A 21,348-nucleotide genomic window follows, 5' to 3' on the forward strand; every position below is an offset into this window, starting at 1 on the left:
TAAGTGGTACAGTGGAAAGTACACACTGCCACGCACTTCGCAGTGCTTTGCAGATTGTGGCTGCAGATATAAATGTAGAATGATTCTGAAGCGCCAAAGAATTTTACGAAAACAAGTGCAGACGCTAGATTTTAAGTTCTCAGAACCGTTTGGAGGACAGAGCAAAGGCAAAGGAGCGTCGGCTGGGAGAGCGAGACTGGGCGGCGCCCAGAGTGGGGGCAACGGGTGGGTCCATCCGCCGGTTAAGTTGGCCGGGTGGGGCGAGCCGAGGCGAGGCACTGCACAGATGTACCGCGCGGCCGCCAGGGGCGCTGGCGGCGGCGCTAAGGCCGTCGCCTGGTCGCCGCGAGACAGTCGCCCAGTCGCACAGCGGCAAGCACGAAGGAGAGAGGGAAGTGTGTTGACGCGAGCGCACGGCAGGGGACAAGTTGCGTGGAACCCGGTACGTGCGTGAGCTGGCCAGGGCGTTGCCACCGCGACGCGTGCGGCGTATGACAGCGGTGGCGGGCAGTGCAGTACTGTGTCATTGTGTTTATGCGTGTGCCTTAGCGAGGACGGTGGCCTTGCCGGTAGCAGAGAACCTGTGTGATCAAACAGTGTTTTAACTATTGTATATTTTCTCATGTGCTGTTATCTGTTGGTAGTCCAAATCGTGGTGCATCGTTTTGAGTGAATTTGGATTCTGTGACACAAACACAGTGCTAGTGTGAGATTCGCATCAATATTTTTTGCTATTTCGACTGACAGCGACAAGAGTCAACAATCAGCTGATTTTGAAGCACATGCTGAGAAGGCTGCTCGCTTGTTTACTTGATGTCGTAGATTTCCCGTACCTTCCGCATGTTCGTGTGCATTAACACTTCTGTTATACGGAAAGGACTTGTGTGCATTGCCGTACAAGAATACTGGAGCAACTGTGATAGTGCGAAAGAAGTATATTTTTGTTCGTGCTGCAGTACCAAATAATATTTGCGGTACAAGGTGGTAAACAAGAGCATGGATAGGTGATAATTAGAGTCGGTATTTTTTTTGTTTCTTTTGCAGACGCCCGGTTTTGTTATTATTTAGTTTTGTTCATGCAGTTCGGACACACTTGAGACGTCGGAATGCAGTTGCGACAACGTTCTGAAACGGTCTTTCAGCTGTAGGCAGCAGATTTATGGGATACAAGGACCACACCACATAGCAGGGAGCGACCAATGTACGCGCCTGACATAACCCAGTTTGTCATGAACGAATATCCTAGCTGACAGACCGGGCTTGATTCCCTTTTTTTCTGTGCGCTTTGTTTATGAAGTGCCTTACACAGAAGCAAACGCACAGATTCTGCTTGTTGGCAACGTATCATTTCAGTGACTTTATCTTCTTACATTCTTTGAAGCTATCATTTGTATTCCCATAAATTATGACAATTTGTACGAATCATAGCAATAATCGGCACCTGAAAGACTTCGCGATACCTCCTCCCAAGTGACCTTCGCTTGACGACAATAATACTTTCATTGTTTGACTCAAATGAAAATTCAAATTCCTATCTCGGTATAATAGCCGAATGCTCATGTATGTTGACAATACAAGGTCGCTGACTTTAGAGTGAGTAACTCTGGTGTGAACAGAAGGAACGAACGATTTGAGACATTGTTGCAAATTACAAGAAATCATCCCAGTTTTCCGTCTGTGGACGACAGATTCGCAAAAATTATACGACCAGCCTCAAAGGTGCACTACAAATATTTGGATAAATGTTGAACAGTATCGAGGAGATTATAGCAGCGAATAGTTTGCTTGGATACCTACGTAACGGTGTTCTTCCGTTTGACGAGCTGCAACAGCAATCGAGGTTCATGGTTTTCATGGTGAGTTACTTTTTCAGTTTCATCAGTTTAACACTAATTTAATTTAGGACTAAGTTTTAGAATGCTTACATATTGTGCAGCTAATATTTGTGGTTCAGAGAATATACTGGCATTGGTGAGGGACAGGCATTTACTGTTTGTTCACGGCAGCAGAACTTTTTAAACAATTATTCTTATTAATATGAATGAGAGAGAATGATAGAAGAAACTGTAATATGTTGCAAAACGAATTTAACAACGACAAACTTATGCTAAAACAGTGTGTAAAACTGTTTTATTTACGATTGTTTCGTGGTTTAACGCAGTCCTTAGAGTGTTCGTAAAACAGAACAGGCATTGTACTAAACGATAAAAAATAATTTCCATGTATGCTAAAGAAGTTGCTGCTCTGAGCTGTTATCAAGAACGCTCAAATACATGTAGTATCGTGAGACGACATTCTTTTATTCTGTGTACGCCTTTGATGTTTTGTAGAGTTGTAATTTATTTGCAGATACAGTAAATTTCATCTGCCCGCAACTGACCGGTTTCCACTTTCACAGGTTACGTTTGGAATTTCAGTACAACAGCCATCACCGTTTTTACATCGTACGCCGAAGTCTAGCGTTGACACAATCTGTACAGCTTCACTTTATTCTTATTTAAGCATGTTGGACTATACAGTCTATCAACCTGGAAGGAATGAAACAACTCCTAACTTGTGCGTACATTAAGATTTCAGGATATGCTACTTCTTGTAGAAGGTTGTGAAGGTGACAAGGGACAAGGAACGTCTCAGTTGTGAGCAGATGGAAGTAACTGTATAAACACTACAATTATTGTTAAAAATTTTGGCGTTCACGGATTTCTTGCTTAAAAATTTATCGATTTTTCTGAAATTTTGTAGCATTCTAGGATCAATTTTACGAATACCGAATTGTCTTTAAGTTGCCAAAGATCAGTATTACTTTTAAATATGCAGAAGGAAGCTCACTCGGTACTAATAGAGATTATTAATTGACTGTGATCATAGCAACGCAGCAAGAGCTCTTAATATATTCGCACTTTTTGAAGTTCGCTGTATGTAGCCCTTCCCGACTGTTGAAAAAAATACTCAAAATTTAGAATTGTATACCTGTGGCAGTGTTATTCCTTTTGGGTAGGAAGTGCACAGATAGTGGAACTGTGGCTACCAAGGGTTTGGAGCTGTCCATACGAAGAATAACGTTTAGGGATGTTCCTTTAGAAGCCAAAATGCGAAGTAACTAGCCTAGCAATGGCGAGTTAAGTTTAACACGAATGTCCCTTGACGATTATTAAGCATTGTCAGATAAGATAGAACAGATAGAGAGCAATTGGTGCCCGAAAAAGAAAAGGATTGACAAGGCAAATATTGAGAGTATTTGTGATTACAAGAAGCAGTTTGTAAGTGTTGATAGGTATGACCGGAATTCTTGGAGCAGGTTTTTAAAATAGCTGTGGAAAAGAGAAAATGCATTTTTATAACGTATGTTGCCTGCTACTTAATAATTGATCAGTCGGAGTGCTACAAGTGAACAGAGTACTGAAGAGGTCACAAAAGTTAGGAAAATTAGATGATTGGTGTTTACCGACCATCAGCAATGAGGGCGCTGGGATTGAACTGAAGCTCGAATTGAGCAAAGAAATCGAACATCTACGGGACCAACAAGCAATGAGGGCGCTAGGATTGAGCTGAAGCTCGAATTGAGCAAAGAAATCGAACATCTACGGGACCAACAAGGCATTTGCTTTAGACACATTTAGGAAAACCTAACTTGGGTTGGGCGAACGAGAATTTGAAACACCGCCCTCCAGAACGCGAATTCAGTGCCTTACCACCTGAGGACTCTAGCTATTCATAAATACGTATAGCCGGTGCAGTTTTTTTCCAATGGTGGTGTATATAAAGCAGTATTTAATATATAATTGAGTGAAAACATGAGATTGCTGAAAGGGAACTTGGGGAAAAACTACTTTTGGCTCTACTCTGCCATGCCCCTTTGTTTCAGTTTCAATACTAAGAAAAGGACAGCGATGAGTCGCAAAATCCGTCGTTCAGTGGACCAGATCGAGGTTTCTACTGTTACGTTTAGTCTATTTAAAATTACTTGGTTGTTGGAGTTTGTCACTTACCGCAGCGGTGTTGCCACACATCGGCCACCGTCTTGTGCTCGGTTATACAGGGTGTTTCAAAAATGACCGGTATATTTGAAACGGCAATAAAAACTAAACGAGCAGCGATAGAAATACACCGTTTGTTGCAATATGCTTGGGACAACAGTACATTTTCAGGCGGACAAACTTTCGAATTTACAGTAGTTACAATTTTCAACAACAGATGGCGCTGCAAGTGATGTGAAAGATATAGAAGACAACGCAGTCTGTGGGTGCGCCATTCTGTACGTCGTCTTTCTGCTGTAAGCGTATGCTGTTCACAACGTGCAAGTGTGCTGTAGACAACATGGTTTATTCCTTAGAACAGAGGATTTTTCTGGTGTTGGAATTCCACCGCCTAGAACACAGTGTTGTTGCAACAAGACGAAGTTTTCAACGGAGGTTTAATGTAACCAAAGGACCGAAAAGCTATACAATAAAGGATCTGTTTGAAAAATGTCAACGAACTGGGAACGTGACGGATGAACGTGCTGGAAAGGTAGAGCGACCGCGTACGGCAACCACAGAGGGCAACGCGCAGCTAGTGCAGCAGGTGATCCAACAGCGGCCTCGGGTTTCCGTTCGCCGTGTTGCAGCTGCGTGGACCGCAGCCAACGTCCACGTATCGTCTCATGCGCCAGAGTTTACACCTCTATCCATACAAAATTCAAACGCGGCAACCCCTCAGCGCCGTTACCATTGCTGCACGAGAGACATTCGCTAACGATATAGTGCACAGGATTGATGGCGGCGATATGCATGTGGGCAGCATTTGGTTTACTGACGAAGCTTATTTTTACCTGGACGGCTTCGTCAATAAACAGAACTGGCGTATATGGGGAACCGAAAAGCCCCATGTTGCAGTCCCATCGTCCCTGCATCCTCAAAAAGTACTGGTCTGGGCCGCCATTTCTTCCAAAGGAATCATTGACCCATTTTTCAGATCCGAAACGATTACTGCATCACGCTATCTGGACATTCTTCGTGAATTTGTGGCGGTACAAACTGCCTTAGACGACACTGCGAACACCTCGTGGTTTATGCAAGATGGTGCCCGGCCACATCGCACGGCCGACGTCTTTAATTTCCTGAATGAATATTTCGATGATCGTGTGATTGCTTTGGGCTATCCGAAACATACAGGAGGCGGCGTGGATTGGCCTCCCTATTCGCCAGACATGAACCCCTGTGACTTCTTTCTGTGGGGACACTTGAAAGACCAGGTGTACCGCCAGAATCCAGAAACAATTGAACAGCTGAAGCAGTACATCTCATCTGCATGTGAAGCCATTCCGCCAGACACGTTGTCAAAGGTTTCGGGTAATTTCATTCAGAGACTACGCCATATTATTGCTACGCATGGTGGATATGTGGAAAATATCGTACTATAGAGTTTCCCAGACCGCAGCGCCATCTGTTGTTGAAAATTGTAACTACTGTAATTTCGAAAGTTTGTCTGCCTGAAAATGTACTGTTGTCCCAAGCATATTGCAACAAACGGTGTATTTCTATCGCTGCTCGTTTCGTTTTTATTGCCGTTTCAAATATACCGGTCATTTTTGAAACACCCTGTAGGTAACGTACAAACACGGCGAGTCACTTCACAAATGTCTAACGCGGAGCAATGTTGGAACTGGCCGCCGTAAGGTACGCCAGAAATGCGAGATGTTCTGTCGATAGCTGATTTTCAGTGACCAGTGACTGAACTGCGGTAGGAGACGCATCTTGTAGCTCTGAAATTAAACTCAAGTCTTCAGCTAACCACAGCCTCGCGATGTGTAATGTGTCCGAAAAAGCTGTGGTCAGCAATCAGCAGCAGAACTAAAATCATGATCGTTTTATTCTCGGCCATGAAAACCATTTTCTACGAGCAAACTCAAGACAGAAGTAGTTCAGTTTCAGCGCTAAAAGCAACCTAATTTTTTGCATAATTGGTTACCTGAAACTGTCCTCTCACTGGCTACACGAGCGGCGGCGTTACCAGCCAGTGAGCAGTCTTCGTTGGCATTTAGTTGCAGATTATAGACGACACAGGCATATTCGTGACGAAAAAAGAACGATAGGTAGAAAACAAGCGCAAATAAAAATATTAATAAGTTGGTGAAAATTACATGGCAGAGAATTAGAAATAAAAAATCTACATTTACACCAGTAAATTGAATAAAATATTATCCGATTATATTCAGAAATAAGAAAAAATCCTTGGCAGTAGACGATGTTCGAACCGAGCACCTTCAGTATGGTAGATTAATACGCTAACTATTGCGCTAAAGAATAACGATTAGTCACGTTATTATGTCTGACTAAGATTACGCAGTTGCAATGATGAATTCCAGCCTCCAAAAAATGTGTTTGACGCAATGTCACGCGAAGCTTATATGATTTAAGCCGATCTTTGTGATGATGATTATCGCTTGTGTGAAGCCGAATCGTATCTTGTGCGGAAGTATGCAGTAGCGTTTAGTTAGTGCTGTGTATGAAACGGGTGTGTTTCATTTGCATCGTTGTGTGTGGGCGGGGGGGGGGGGGGGGGGTTCTCGTGTATGATGATATGGGAAATAAAAGTGCCAGACCTATGGTTCGGAATCCAAACACATAAGAAAGAATGCCGGACAAAGAACTGGAAGTGAACTGACAACGACGTTTCGGGTGTGAAAGTGAGCACTCTGATCCTGCAGCTGCAACGCGGGAAGTGTCAACTCCGAAGTAATTTTAATCATTCTGTGGTCATGATCATGGCAGTTGCCAACAGGCGACTCAGAACCCTATGTTTGGAGTATAAATGCTAATTAATAGTACGGGCATGCATGTGTAACAGAACTGAGCTGTCGGCAGCTGCACTGATTATAACTACGCGACAGTCAAAAAGTAGGTCTGCTCCAATGAACGACGGATTTGGCGACTTATTGCTGTCCTTTTCTTGATACTGAAACTGTGAACAGTCGCTGCGCGCACAGGGATCAATGGATTCCAGTTTGGCGATTTATCTGGTAACCCATCCACAATGAATACACTGGGATTCCAATTTAGCTTTGTTTTCATATTAAGAAGGATCACTCAGTTGTTGACGTTAGTGAAAACGTCAGTGTCCCCCAGATAAGCTACTTTCCTCTTGGTTCATGCTACCATACTTGTCGACAATGGAACATCTGCGATTTGTGGTGGTATTTTTTCCCTGTTGCTAAGAAAAATGTTTTCTCTTTTTTGTTGAGCAATTCGAAGTATGGCATTACTATAGTCCGATCCACGGACAATGGCGGTTCGCGCATGTCGAAGCACGGACGGGGATGGCATTGTTGATGATTTCAAGCGACAGGTGTGGTACGCGCATGCGCATGCTTTCCGCTTGAAGGAAGCGTGTATCGTGCAAATTGTGCCTCTCGCTTATTTATGCAGAATTTATCACTTAACAGCACTATCAGCGATAACAATTCCCAACAAATGAAACTGAAATTCCTTAAACAACTCGCTACGATCACGTTTAATGCTTGCGTTAACTACGGCATTCAGAGCAGAGCGCTCAGAATACTAATAAACGCTCATTGGCGCAAAATACTACTAAACGCTCATTGTTGGGCGGAGTATGGGTGACGTAGCTGCTCAGGACAAGCCTAAACTCGGCCGCTATCGTTCGTGACTCCATCTATACTATGACGTGGCAACTGCACACACGTGCTTCGATATTTAAGGCTGTAGCACTGTTTATCCTAGAGTATGAAGATGCCCCATCGTGATTAAATAAGCAAAAGCCTTTTCGTTAATTTGACGGCAGCTTCCCAACTAACATTTTTCCTAGGATGAAATTGTGTATTTTTTCATAGTTAATTTTTCTTAAGTTCCGGGGCATATCGTTTGTACAGTTCCAACTGGTAGTTGAAAAGTCGCATCATAGGTCATAAATGATATGTGATAACTGATTGTATCCCGAAGATGACAAGAGTAAGATTCTCTTGATACTGGTACGCGGCGGAACTCCAAAAGTGGCTAGCCCGTGGCATCTTGACAACTACAACCATCAAAGTAAGACGCGGAGAAGTTCGGTTTTCTGCCTATCTGCACGGCGGTAACTTACGTACATGTTGGAGAATACATTATCGAGACGGCACATTTATGGCAGCCCCGTGTAGTACGCCGTAAAGGCTTTATCACACACAACGCTTAACGGCTTTCACCTTGCGAAGATAGCACCTTCATATCGTCTGTCACTTTCCCAAACCATGTTGGTGTTTACCCATCAGAAAGAGGCGTGCCACAAACGCCCCGTTAACCTTTAAGGCGTTTTCTGTGCTGGCTGGAGTTGCTGTGGAAAGTGGCATGTCTTGATACAAGCAGTTCGTTTTAATCCACTGTGAGAGAGATTTGTCACTTGCGTAAATTACATAATAAAATTACGGCAGAAATCGATGTTTGTAATTGATTATGAAGTCGAGAGAGGTTTAGTTATTGGAACAGCGTACAGAAGTGGCCATTCTTTCTGACATTCTGTAACAGTGTAATATAAAAACGAAAAGTTAAAGCAGTTTTTACGTCAAAAAATGGTTCAAATGGCTCTGAGCACTATGGGACTCAACATCTTAGGTCATCAGCCCCCTAGAACTTAGAACTACTTAAACCTAACTAACCTAAGGACATCACACACATCCATGCCCGAGGCAGGATTCGAACCTGCGACCGTAGCAGTCCCGCGGTTCCGGACTGAAGCGCCTAGAACCGCACGGCCACCGCGGCCGGCTTTTTACATCAAATATCTGACGAAACTGGTCCGCTCTCCTTGGTAACATCAAACAAGAAAACTAGGACATTTTGTTGTATCTCTTCCGATTAGGTATGCTCGATCGCTACGGAAGCAAAAGGTTGTGGTGACCTTCTCAATAGTGAGGTAAATAGCAATGCTCCGTAATAAAACATGAAAACGTTTCCAAACCAAAGTAGTTAAATATGATATCTTCAAAACTCTGCCATCGCATAGAACCAGTTAAAAATAACAGTTAAAGTAACTGCTACTCCTGAAATGCTGCTTTTTCATCTCGTGCAGATTTGCAGGCATTTTCTTCATGTTGGCAAATTGTGGACGTGGATGACCTACGTTTGTGTAAAAAATATTTCCCGAATTTGCGTAAGTGATTCGTTGCCTAGCCGCATGCACACTGAAAGAACTTTGAGAAAGCAGTTTTTTGGGCAAAGAATTTAAATAGTATTACGTAGTGTTTCGTTCTTTTCCATCACAGATTCTGGGTGTCAGAACAACAACAACGAATATCCCCGAAGACAGATGAAAAATAATCTTTCGTTGCTATGACAGTCGCATTTTATATAGTGATAATTTAAGAACCGACTTCAGTTACGCTCCGAATGGAAATGAAGATATCATAGAATAAAAATATCGCCATTCAAGAGGAATAGTTGCATTTATTATTGATGTTAAAATCAGGAGAAAGAGCGGGAGAGTTAAAACAAAACCAACTCAGTTTCTCTGTAAAGAAATCTGTTTTCGTGCCTCACACAGAATTCTATGCAACGTAAAATATTTTTTCATTGTCAGTTATTAATTTTGTACCCTATTTGTTAGCTGTAAAACAGCTGTTGGGAGATAGTTCATACAGTAAAAAAGGTCTATGACATACTAACCAGCTTTATTAAAAGAGTGTTTATGTACTGTGTTACAATCCTATTGCTTGTGTTACTGTCTGCAAGAACGTTAGTAAGTTTGTTGCTAGCGTATGCACGTGTACTAAATATAACAGGCAGGAGTCGACGACCGCTAGTATGCAAAATATCGTCAGACCTCTTCCCCCCACCCAAACTACTACAGAGGGTTTAATTGCATTTGCTGTATATAGCTTAGTGGTACGAACGCTCTGCCTTGTTTTCTTGACCCTGCCTCTGATCTTAAGAGCGAGTGTAAGTGTTTCGATCAACGTCGTCTTTCGTTTGTGCAGTAGTCGATGAAAGTTTTGTCGATCGGCATAATTTGCCTTCACAGCTGTTTTTCACTACAGTTCGGACTTACATGTCCCACGATACGTTCGCTGCGAACCAGTCGGTATTTGTTACATGTTGTCGCTATGTATCATACGCCTAACTGCTTTGTGCAAAAACTGTTTCACACAGTTTCAGAAGTAGGATGATCCAAATCATATATAGGATACAAGTATCTTTCAGAAAATACAGGGCGACTCAGGTGCAAAGGTAAATGCTTTGAGGGGTGATAATATTAGTATGGACATATGCCCTATTCCGTGTGGTTTACGAGATAGAACAAATTTAATGTACATTGCTATTTATTTTCTCCATTATTCAAACATTATTATTATTATTATTATTATTATTATTTACAACGTACCCAAGTAGTGTATATGAAGTTGAGGCGGTCAGTTTGATACAGGTCTTATCTAATCGGGAAACTACAGCAAAGTGGCCTACTAAAACTACCTAAACTACAGCACATGTGTGTCGCGCCAGATTTTCAATGTTCTCTCGCCCTCTGCGCGCAAACTATTAGTCCTAGAGAAGAAATGAAAATTTTTTTTCTGCGACAGATTTTCGCTGGAGAGTGCGTTTTTCGAGTTATTCAACAAAATCTTACAAAAGTGACATTAAATGGGTTGTATCTCGAATACCTTTTAGAATAAGGTACATGTCCATATTACGTTTTCTGTTCAGAATCACTTATGCTACCGCGCCTCAGAGCATGTATCTACACCTGACTCACCCTGTATATATCGTAAATAAAAATGCAGGCTGGGACAAATAGGTCGCACCTCAAATAGCAGTGGGACAGGTATATCCCAATCTCACTGCGTTGCAAAACGAAACGGTGGGCAACATTCCTTCTGACGATGAAGTTAATGAAAATAACCGTAGATTGTCATTCATGCCGAATAAAAAATTTGTAGTGAAAGTGTTAATGTCACAACGCCTTTGTTCACTAAATAAGAACAATTGCATTATTGGAATGTATTCGGTAAATACATCGCGTCAAAACTCTGACGTGGACACCATGTAACAAATTATGGATTAACTAGAGATGTTCGTTGCGTGCCTGATAAATTTGCCTAGAAAACAGACAACTCTTCAGTACGTATCACGAACGGAAGAAAACATCCTTTACCCCAAAAATCGAACATTGTAAATGTAGCAAAGCCGTTCAGCGGCTAATAGAAATAGGGATAGAGGTTCGTCAGAGGACCGCAGTGTGTACCCAGTTAGATGACGCAGACATCTCAACACTGGATTCGTATCCGGTAGGAGCTAAGGGCAAACCCATTGGTCCGACATCCCAATGAAGGTGTTCCTGAAATTAAGGCTAGCTGATTCCAATGAAGAGGTCGGGGCTGATTTCCCATTTCTACCTTTAACCACTCAGGATTTTTACTCCTCCTACCTTTAACCACTCAGGATTTTTACTCCTCCTCAAATGACCTCCTGATCGAAGAAATGTTAAACACTTCTCTTCCTGTCATCTTCGCAGTATATGTACATACAATATCGGCCAGATAGTGCGCGTAAAATATGCTGCAGATACCCGATCTGCTGTTTTACGGAGTGAAGGGATTCTCGGCAGCTTTTGCTCAGAGCATTGGCGATCGACGCAGAGGTCGCATTAGAAATGCAGGAGAAACGTGGTGCTAGCTTCTTGTGATACAAAATTACTGTTTACAGTCTGTATTAACGCCTTAACGGAGATCACCAATAATCTCTGGCGGCTATATCCTGGGAAGTATAATAGCGGGAAAATTGTTCAGAAATCCAAGCTTACCTTGGGGAAATTAACAGCGACTAGCAGCCACTGTTACTCATAACGAATTGAAACGTTTTGCAGTCACAGAATGGCAGCTGCGACGCATGTTGTCTTGACGGCGTGATACTAGCAAGTCGCAGTATTACGAAGAGAGATCACTGCGTGGTATTCCCCATAGGGAAACGAACTACACGTTAACTCGCTTCATAATACCCCGCTTGGAGACGAGTTGCGGCAGATGCGTACTTATTTGCCAGCTTGGGGTTCCGCGACAATTGAAAGATTCAGTGAAAAAACTTCTAGGTATGTGAATCCATAATGTAACAGTATGGACAGTCGACATGGCCGGTAAACCAAGTGAGAATGTTTTATGTTACGTCATTACTATGCCAGACACAAGAGTAGTACAGTACATGGCAAATTTGTTAGCTTTCCTCACGGGCTGAAATAAATGGAATTGTTACGCTTGTCGTGAAGAATAAACAGAAGTGCTATAAAACCGGCATGGTGGCCTGAATCTTCGTGAACTGCTTCCGTTTTCATGGAATTTTACAAGTTTCGAGCACAACGTAGGTATCTTCCCATTACGTTCCAGTTTTAAATGAATCATGATGCAAAATCGAAGTGGGAACGCTCGAAGGTGAAAGCATCAGAACGTACACGGCAGAGGAAAACTTAAGGTCATATCAGGGTAGAGGACGTCGAATCCAGGAATTGCAAGTTGTGAAGCTAAGGCTGTAAAACGATAATCGGAGGCGAGCCCGCGGAAGTACGTGCATTTGAACTAACTTGCCCTAGTTCATTTTGTGCTTAAGAGAGCAGTTACTAATAAAATCAGAAGCTAATGATTCCAGTTGAAAAGTCAAAACTAGGCATGCTTTAATTTCACATCCACGGCTGGTTGCGTTTGACGCGAATTTTCTGTAGTGTTTACTGATTAAAGCTTTATTATTAGATCAGCGACGCTAGAAGTACCGTAACGTAATTCATTCTTTAAGATAAACTGTACTTCTGGAACCACACTACAATACACGCCAAACACGTTCGCTTACCACACCAACTACTGTCGCTTGTCGCTGACAGGCTCATATTTTATAGCCGTAGCTCCACAGTGGTGCATTTCCGAAATATGGTTATTTGGAAAATTTGGCACGATTAGGCGTCCCATACCATGATGTAACCTTGTTATGCTTTCCTCCAGTGTTTGTTCTTTGCAGTAAAGATAGAACTTAGACAGTCTTTTCCGCATGGATGGGGCAAAAACATGGAAACACCAATCACAATACGTTACCATAGCTAATGCGGTGTAGGAAAACCGTTGTCGTTCCAACAGCTTGCAGTCATTTCTGAATAGATAAATACAGGTCCTATAGAGTTTTCAAGGTAATCTAATACTACTCTTCCTGCAAAATAGTGCGAAGGTCAGGTAGCGATGGTGGAGGTGGTTAGCGATCCTCCAAAGTAGTCCACATAGGGTCAATAATATTGACATCTGATGATAGTTGTGGCCAGTGGAAATGCGACAGTTAATCCTCGTGCTCACAAAACCTGTCGAGGGCGATGCGAGCTGTGTGAACAGGGCTCCTGTCATCCAGGAACAATCTTGGTAACAAACATTCTACTTTGCAATGAACCTGATCAGCCTAAATGGTCACACAGTCCTTAGAAGTGATGCCACCTTGCAACGTAACTATGGGGCCCATGTGTATACCATGATATGGTTGCCCAAATCGTCAGACAACCCTGATATGTTTCACTCTTGAGACTTAAACGGCCAAAAGTTGCGAACAAAGTGGAAGAAGACTCACCGGACCAAATAAATTGCTCCGTAGCCCAGGTTACATGCCTTCGACACCACGTTTTCGCGCTACGGGCATTTGCATCACTGATCAGTGGCTTTCAAATCCCAGCCCGTCCACCAATTCCATGTTTATGGAACTCCCTTCGTGTTTTTTTAGCACTGAAGGGGTTCGCGATTAGGACATTTACTTCTGCATTGACTTTTGCAACTGTCGTCGTTTTCTTGTTCGTCACAATCCTCTGCAGTGACAGTCCATCAACACACCCGTTTGCATTGTGATTTACCGGATGCTTCTTGGAACACCAATCACTCCGGCTCCCTTGGTTACGAAAGCATCCACCATACGGACACAATTTGACCACCTTCGAATTCACTTAGCTTCGACATAATTCACTCGCAGGTACACAGAAGCTCTTCTGACGTTGAGTGCTTACAGTGTATTGAGAACACTGCACAGATGGCGTCCGTAGTCAGGTGCGACAGCACAACCTTCCTCGTGGGGCAGCATCTGCATTAATGTGCAAGCATACGTTTCTCACGCTGTTTCCATGTTTTTGTCCAACCCTGTGTGTGTAATGTAATTTTATGTCGTGTACAGTTTCACGATTGTTATCGCCATTTTCATTTTACGTCCTAGGGATGATTTTATTCACAGAATGTAACAAGGAATTTACAAATATTGTTGTTGTTGTGGTTTTCAGTCCCGAGACTGGTTGGATGCAGCTCTCCATGCTACTCTATCCTGTGCAACCTCCTTCATCTCCGAGTAACTACTGCAGCCTACATCCTTCTGCATCTGCTTAGTCTATTCATTTCTTGGGCTCCCTCTACGATTTTTATTCTCCACGCCTCCCTCCAGTGCTAAATTGGTGATCCCTTGATGCCTCAGAACGTGCCCTACAAATCGATCCCCTCTTCTAGTCAAGTTGTGCCACAAATTCCTCTTCTCCCAAATTCTATTCATTATCTCCTCATTAGTTACATGATCTACCCAGCATTCTTCTGTAGCACATTTTGAAAGCTATTCTCTTCTTGTCCAAACTATTTATCGTCCATGTTTCACTTCCATCCATGGTTACATTCCATACAAATACTCTCAGAAAGACTTCCTGACACTGAAGTTTATACTCGATGTTAACAAATTTCTCTTCTCCAGAAACGCTTTCCTTGCCAGAGCCAGTCTACAGCTTATATCCCCTTTACTTCGACCATCATCAGTTATTTTGCTCCCCTAATAGCAAATCTCATCTACTATTTAAAGTGTTTAATTTCCTAATCTAATTCCCTCAGCATCACCTGATTTAATTCGACTACATTCCATTATCCTCGTTTTACTCCTGTTGATGTTCATGTTATATCCTCCTTTAAAGACTCTGTCCATTCCGTTAAACTGCTCTTCCATGTCTTTTGTTATCTCTGACAGAGCTACAATGCCTAAGCAAACCTCGAAAAGTTTTTATTTCTGCACCATGGATTTTAATTCCTACTCGAAATTTTTCTTACATAAATGTAATGTAATACTTTGTAGGCATTCCTCTTCCATCTTTCACTTCTCTTAACCTCTACGGCTTGGAGTGAACCAATTTTGGTAGTCTCGGAGGTGATTTTTTCAATTCTTGTTGTAGACATTGTTTCAGAGCAATCATTCTTCGTATTTCCATTTTTTAACCAGTCTTTCAAGCCTGCTCCAAAGATGTTCAACTGTATTAAGATCTATGCACTGTGCTGGGAACTTGAGGACATGGGAAGTAGTGTACAATAACAGCAGACGAAGAATTCCCGTTGTGTGCTTAGGGTCATTGCCTTGCTAAAAGGCGTAATCTGTGTCTAAACCCAAGCTGCCAACTTTTTTTTGCAGATTTTCCTTTAGGATATTTGAGTAGTGAAATCTATCAATGATACATTCAACAAAAACGTGTTGCCCAATACGAGATGCAACCACAGATTCCCATACCCTAATTCTTCCACCACCGTGCTTTACTATGGGTTCTACATCTACATCTACATCTATACTCCGCGAGCCACCTTACGGTGTGTGGCGGAGGGTACTTATTGTACCACTATCTGATCCCCCCTTCCCTGTTCCATTCACGAATTGTGCGTGGGAAGAACGACTGCTTGTAAGTCTCCGTATTTGCTCTAATTTCTCGGATCTTTTCGTTGTGATCATTACGCGAGATATATGTGGGCGGTAGTAATATGTTGCCCATCTCTTCCCGGAATGTGCTCTCTCGTAATTTCGATAATAAACCTCTCCGTATTGCGTAACGCCTTTCTTGAGGTGTCCGCCACTGGAGCTTGTTCAGCATCTCCGTAACGCTCTCGCGCTGACTAAATGTCCCCATGACGAATCGCGCTGCTTTTCGCTGGATCATGTCTATCTCTTCTATTAATCCAACCTGGTAAGGGTCCCATACTGATGAGCAATACTCAAGAATCGGACGAACAAGCGTTTTGTAAGCTACTTCTTTCGTCGATGAGTCACATTTTCTTAGAATTCTTCCTATGAATCTCAACCTGGCGCCTGCTTTTCCCACTATTTGTTTTATGTGATCATTCCACTTCAGATCGCTCCGGATAGTAACTCCTAAGTATTTTACGGTCGTTACCGCTTCCAATGATTTACCACCTATGGCATAATCGTACTGGAATGGATTTCTGCCCCTATGTTGAAAGTGTTTGGGATCTAGCTTAGTATTTGGTTGTCGCCACACCAAAATTCAGCCGTCATTAACAAAAATTTTAAATTTGCTTCCGTGTGTGAACAGTACCTTCTCCCATAAACTTGTGTTCTTGCTTGCATGCGCTCTAACAAATTCAAGTTTCATTCCCTTGTTCCCCTTGCATAAGTTTGGTTTTCTTGTACGGCCCTAGTTCCAGAACCAGCATTGCTTAAAATATAACGAACAGCCCTTAGTGATTTTGTTCTCGAACTTAAAATGAGCATACAACGCGGTAGCCGGCAATTTAGGAACTTTTTTGATCATCCGTATTTACATATTTCGTTCTGTTTGCGTTACTCTCTGTGGTCGATTTCTTCTTTCGCTATTAATGAGATTGTTTCTTTCTCTAAATCGCGATTTTATGGACGTTACAGTTGCCCGCCTTCTTCCAGTAGGATCATTTGTTTCTGAACATGATTTTTCCGCCGGCCGGAGTGGCCGAGCGGTTCTAGTCGCTAAAGTCTGGAACCGCGCGGCCGCTACGGTCGCAGGTTCGAATCCTGCCTCGGGCATGGATGTGTGTGATGTCCTTAGGTTAGTTAGGTTTAAGTAGTTCTAAGTTCTAGGGGACTGATGACCTCAGAAGTTAACTCCCATAGTGCTCAGAGCCATGATTTTTCCGTTGTCATATTGGTAGATAACGATATGCCTTCCCTCTGCAGTTGTTTTCTTCCCTTTGTCGTCTATTTTGCTATTTCACGGTATTCACTGCATATCAGAACCAACATGGACGACTTCCGGCTTATCAATGAAGGCGTTCCTTGCTCTAAGCGGTTCGTTAGTTATTTCTGTGTGTACAGTTCTAGTAGTGTATGAATAGTTTTTCTCCCCACTGTGTAAAGTCAGCTGGTACAAAATTTTGTGTACTTTCTGCAGAAGGCTAATTTAGTTAATCTTTTTATATGTACATGTACACAGATTAGGAAGGAAACCTACGTACTGTTAGATTACCAAACATCTTTGGCTGTGATCTTAAGTTGTAATGAAATTGTTATTCTACATGAACAACAGATGTTAATTTTTTTATCCACTTATAATCCTGCTATCATAATTCCTCAGTTTGAAGTGGGAATTTTTGATTCGCGGTTCGATGACGGCAAGCCTTAACATAGCGTCGAAAACAAGTGAATTCCGTCACCCGGTCATTTGCGCAGAGCAGACGCAAATGTAGATGTACACGTCAGCGAAACACGCGCAGGCGACGTGCACTGAATACGCGCAGCTCGCTTTCCTTTTTCACGTATGGCTGTGTGGTAATGAGTAGGCCTGTGGCAGGGGGCACCAAAAACCGAAGCGAGAGGTGGGGCGCTGCGCTGGCGAGCGACGGTTGTAGCGGCTAACAAGCGCCGGCGACGGGAAGCTAACAGCGCAGTCACGCGGGCCTCAGGTGTGGGCCCCGGCGTCGGCAGGTGCGAATCAGCTGCCTCGCCAGCCACCGTCCGGGGCGCTGGCGTTCGTGCCGCTCACTTGAAACCCGAATCCTGTACTTACGTCGTATTCACGTTGCTACGTGGTTACTCATTTGAGTGTTGAAGTCTACAGGGAGCACCGTAATTACAGCAAAAATTGACACGTGTGATATTCTGCGACAATAAAAGCAAAGACGTTGCAGTAAACGTGATCAGTTTGCAATATAATACTGTATGAGATACGGCCGTAGTTAGTAAATAGTAAACTTCCCGACTTAGTACCAATCTGCAGGGCTCTTTTCACCCAAGGCTCCCATTTGGGAGGACGACGGTTCAAATCTCGCCATTCAGATTGAGGTTTACCGCGATTTTCCTAAATCGCTCCAGGCAAATGCCGGAATGGTTCATTTGAAAAGGGCGCGGCCCATTTCCTTCCCCATTCTTTTGTAGCGTTATGGAGCACTCCATATTTTGCTACTGACATAAAACATCTACCGCACCAATATGGTCCAAGATGGATAGGTCGAGCAGTGATTGTGCCTTGGCCTTCAAGATGACCGAACCTCAGTCGTGATGACTGGGTGTTGTGTGATGTCCTTAGGTTAGTTAGGTTTAAGTAGTTCTAAGTTCTAGGGGACTGATGACCATAGCTGTTAAGTCCCATAGTGCTCCGAGCCATTTGAACCTTTTTTTTTACCCCATTTAGAAGGGGACCTAACGGAAAAGTTAACATTTCAAATACTTTTGTACCACCGTCGTCAGTATTTCGTACTGATGTCAGTGACTGTGCGTAACCATACATTCGCATTGATCTCGCGAATGACTCCATTGTGGAGCCATGTTTACTGGAATGTTCTAGCTTCTATTGTATACTTTCCACCCGCGTCAGTTTTCGCTTTTAATTATGATTCACGCTGTATATGTTTGAGTTCCAAGGTTGGCATCTCAAGATGGCATGAACTGAAATATGTAAGGAATCAGTAGTGACAAATTTTGCGGTCTAGGCATAGAGTACCTCTGAAATCAGAAGACTTATTACACACTGATTACATGGAACGTACAGATCAGCACGCAGTAAAAGTCACGTTTCCCACATTACGTAAGCTTTTCTGCACGTGGCTGTTACTATAGTGACTGTTGAGTTCAACCCATGTTGCAGTTGGTTTCTTCTTATAATACCTACCACCTCAGCAGAGGTCGCTGACTCATACCTCTGCGGTAGCCCTCTTCTTAGAGGTAGCCCGTTCGAACTCCGGCGATTGAAGAAATTTTCGCTGCCAGTATTCAGCAGACAAGGGAGGGAGAGGTCGTGGCGCCAAATTTCTCAACATACTCGTAAGATTCTGCGTAAATGTTCAGGATTAAATTCCATGCGCCCTCCGCTTTGTATCATGAAGTTGGGACATGAGACACTAATACTGATTCGTCTGTCGGATGGGGAGATTAGCCCGCGTCCCCTTGGGGCTATTCAAGACGAGTAAGCTATGTCCCGGCATCGGGTTGCACACTATCTCTTCTCTGTCAACGCACACAACAAAGGTAACAACTCGTCATACACTCATCAATTACAGTCATCTATAGTCAACAGATACCTTCAAGAAAACTCACATACAGCGTGGAAAGGGACCATCGATGACGAGGTTATTAGAGGCAGAATTGTATTGGAAAAGTGGAGAGCAAATTCAACCATGCCCTTGCCAAAGGAAACATTCCGGCATTTACCGTAAGCGATTTACGGAAACACGGCTTACCTAAATGTGGGTGGCCTGATGAGAATTTGAAACACCGTATTCCCGAATTCGAGTGCAGTGCGTCACCTCGTCTGATAAAAACAGAGTATCAGTCAGTCATTAATATGGTTATGCATTCTACATATTTCTGTAGCGTTTGCGACACAGTCCATCAAAAGATAAAGCTCACTCACTGCGTATTGGTCGTGGTGTTCGGAAAACGTAAAATAGCATTCCGTTTGGTAAAAAATTTTCCTACTTTCGTTCGAAACAAGCTTCATATAAAGATTGATCTTTTGGCTACGAACACCCGTCTTTCCCACTTTGGTTATGAGATACAAGGTGTACTCGGATGAATGGCCAATATTCAGGGATATGACAGGAACCATCATTCGATGCGAAAAAGTCCGGTAAACATGGGCTCTGAAATGCATACCTTAAGGGCTGTGTGCCCTCTGTCGTCTCCGTAACGTACTGTGAAGAAGAAGAAGAAGAAGACGTGCTCACAGCTCTTAAGGTATGGCTTTTTAGAGCCCATGTTAATTAATGTTTTTTACTTTCAATGGTCGTTCCTTTCATGTCCCTGAACATTGAGCAATTCCTCTGGGACACCAAGTATGTGCGGCGATATATGGAATGTACATAGATGTCACATAGCATTCGAGCAGTCGTTTGTTTTGAATGTAAGAAACAACGGTAGTCCGTAGTTGGGTGCAACTATTCGTTTCAGAACATGAGAAAGGAAGCGTTGAAGCATTAGACGCCAATGATAATCTGGTTTAAATGGTTTATACGGAAAGTAGAAGGAACAAAATTTTCACGATGAAACTTGTAGGCGTGCTCACATGTCAGCAATAAGGCTAAAAAGGTAGCCATCCGGCTATCAAAACGTTTCGTAGATGTGGATGTGAAACTAATGCCCTACTCTATGAAATGTGTATCACCAGCGACAGCTTAGTGTGAAGGTAGATAGAGGAAACTGACACTCTAATGGGATGAACGCGGGCAGAGCGAAGAGGATCCCACCGCAGGTACAATCTACGTCGATTACTGCCGTGCAGCTCCTGAAGAAATTAACTGCAACCTCTCGTTTTTTACAAACTAGCGAACCCGCGAATGCTTCGCAATTGCTAAATATATATAAGAATTGGATGTACATCCTTAAATCCTTCCCTCCTCTGTTTATTTCCTCTTCTCCCCCTCCACCTCTGTCCATTCCCTCCCCCACCTCTATGCCCGAGAACCGTGTTTATTGTTACTGCAAACGAAACCTTAATTGGAATTACAGTCTCATACAATAAATGGACAAATTGTTGGAACAATTGATGTAAAGGATATGAGAGAGACCTCTCCAGCTGATCGAGCTGTGAGGGCAGTAGCTTCACTGACAGTATTTTGCATAGTTTTAATCTACGAATGGGTTGCAGTATGAAACTTCGGACGATTCAAATTCCATATTAGCAATACTATCATACGGCGATAAGCCATAAATATACCAGTACTGTTTTCTGTAAAACCTATCATAAGGCGATAAGCCATAAATATACCATTACTGTTTTCTGTAAAACTGACGGCAAAGAAGAAAACAAAACAGCACTTTGTTGAGTTCATAATTTATATGTGAGGAGAAAGTATAAAATGTGATAAACAAATTGGTTACACACTTTGCTATCGTAGTTGAATCTACTGCAAGAAAGAAAGCAAACCATCACGTTTTCACCTAATTTTCTGTCACTTAGTCGGTTTTAACAGAAAACCTATGCATTGTCATTACAAATGTATATAGCCTTTGTCCGCCTGAATACTTGTAAGTGTATCGTGTAAAAACTTGAAGTAAATCAATTACGTTAAGATTTCTAATAACAACGTTAACCGACGACTTGAATTTATATAGTAGTAATACCCGAATCATGGGAATGGACCTTAAACCATCG

General features: G+C 42.8%; 1 protein-coding gene across 1 annotated transcript in view; it reads left to right on the forward strand.

Moving 5' to 3' along the window:
- Positions 1–371: 371 nt before the first annotated feature.
- Positions 372–21,348, forward strand: part of LOC126419500 (uncharacterized) — a 701,445-nt gene continuing 680,468 nt past the window's right edge. Inside the window, exon 1 of the mRNA XM_050086690.1 lies at positions 372–1,856. Coding sequence (XP_049942647.1) covers positions 1,743–1,856 — 114 coding nt within the window. The 5' untranslated portion in view covers positions 372–1,742. The remainder of the gene's footprint in view (positions 1,857–21,348) is intronic.

Source organism: Schistocerca serialis, chromosome 9 (genome assembly GCF_023864345.2).
Source record: "Schistocerca serialis cubense isolate TAMUIC-IGC-003099 chromosome 9, iqSchSeri2.2, whole genome shotgun sequence".
NCBI classification, from domain to species: Eukaryota; Metazoa; Arthropoda; class Insecta; order Orthoptera; family Acrididae; genus Schistocerca; species Schistocerca serialis.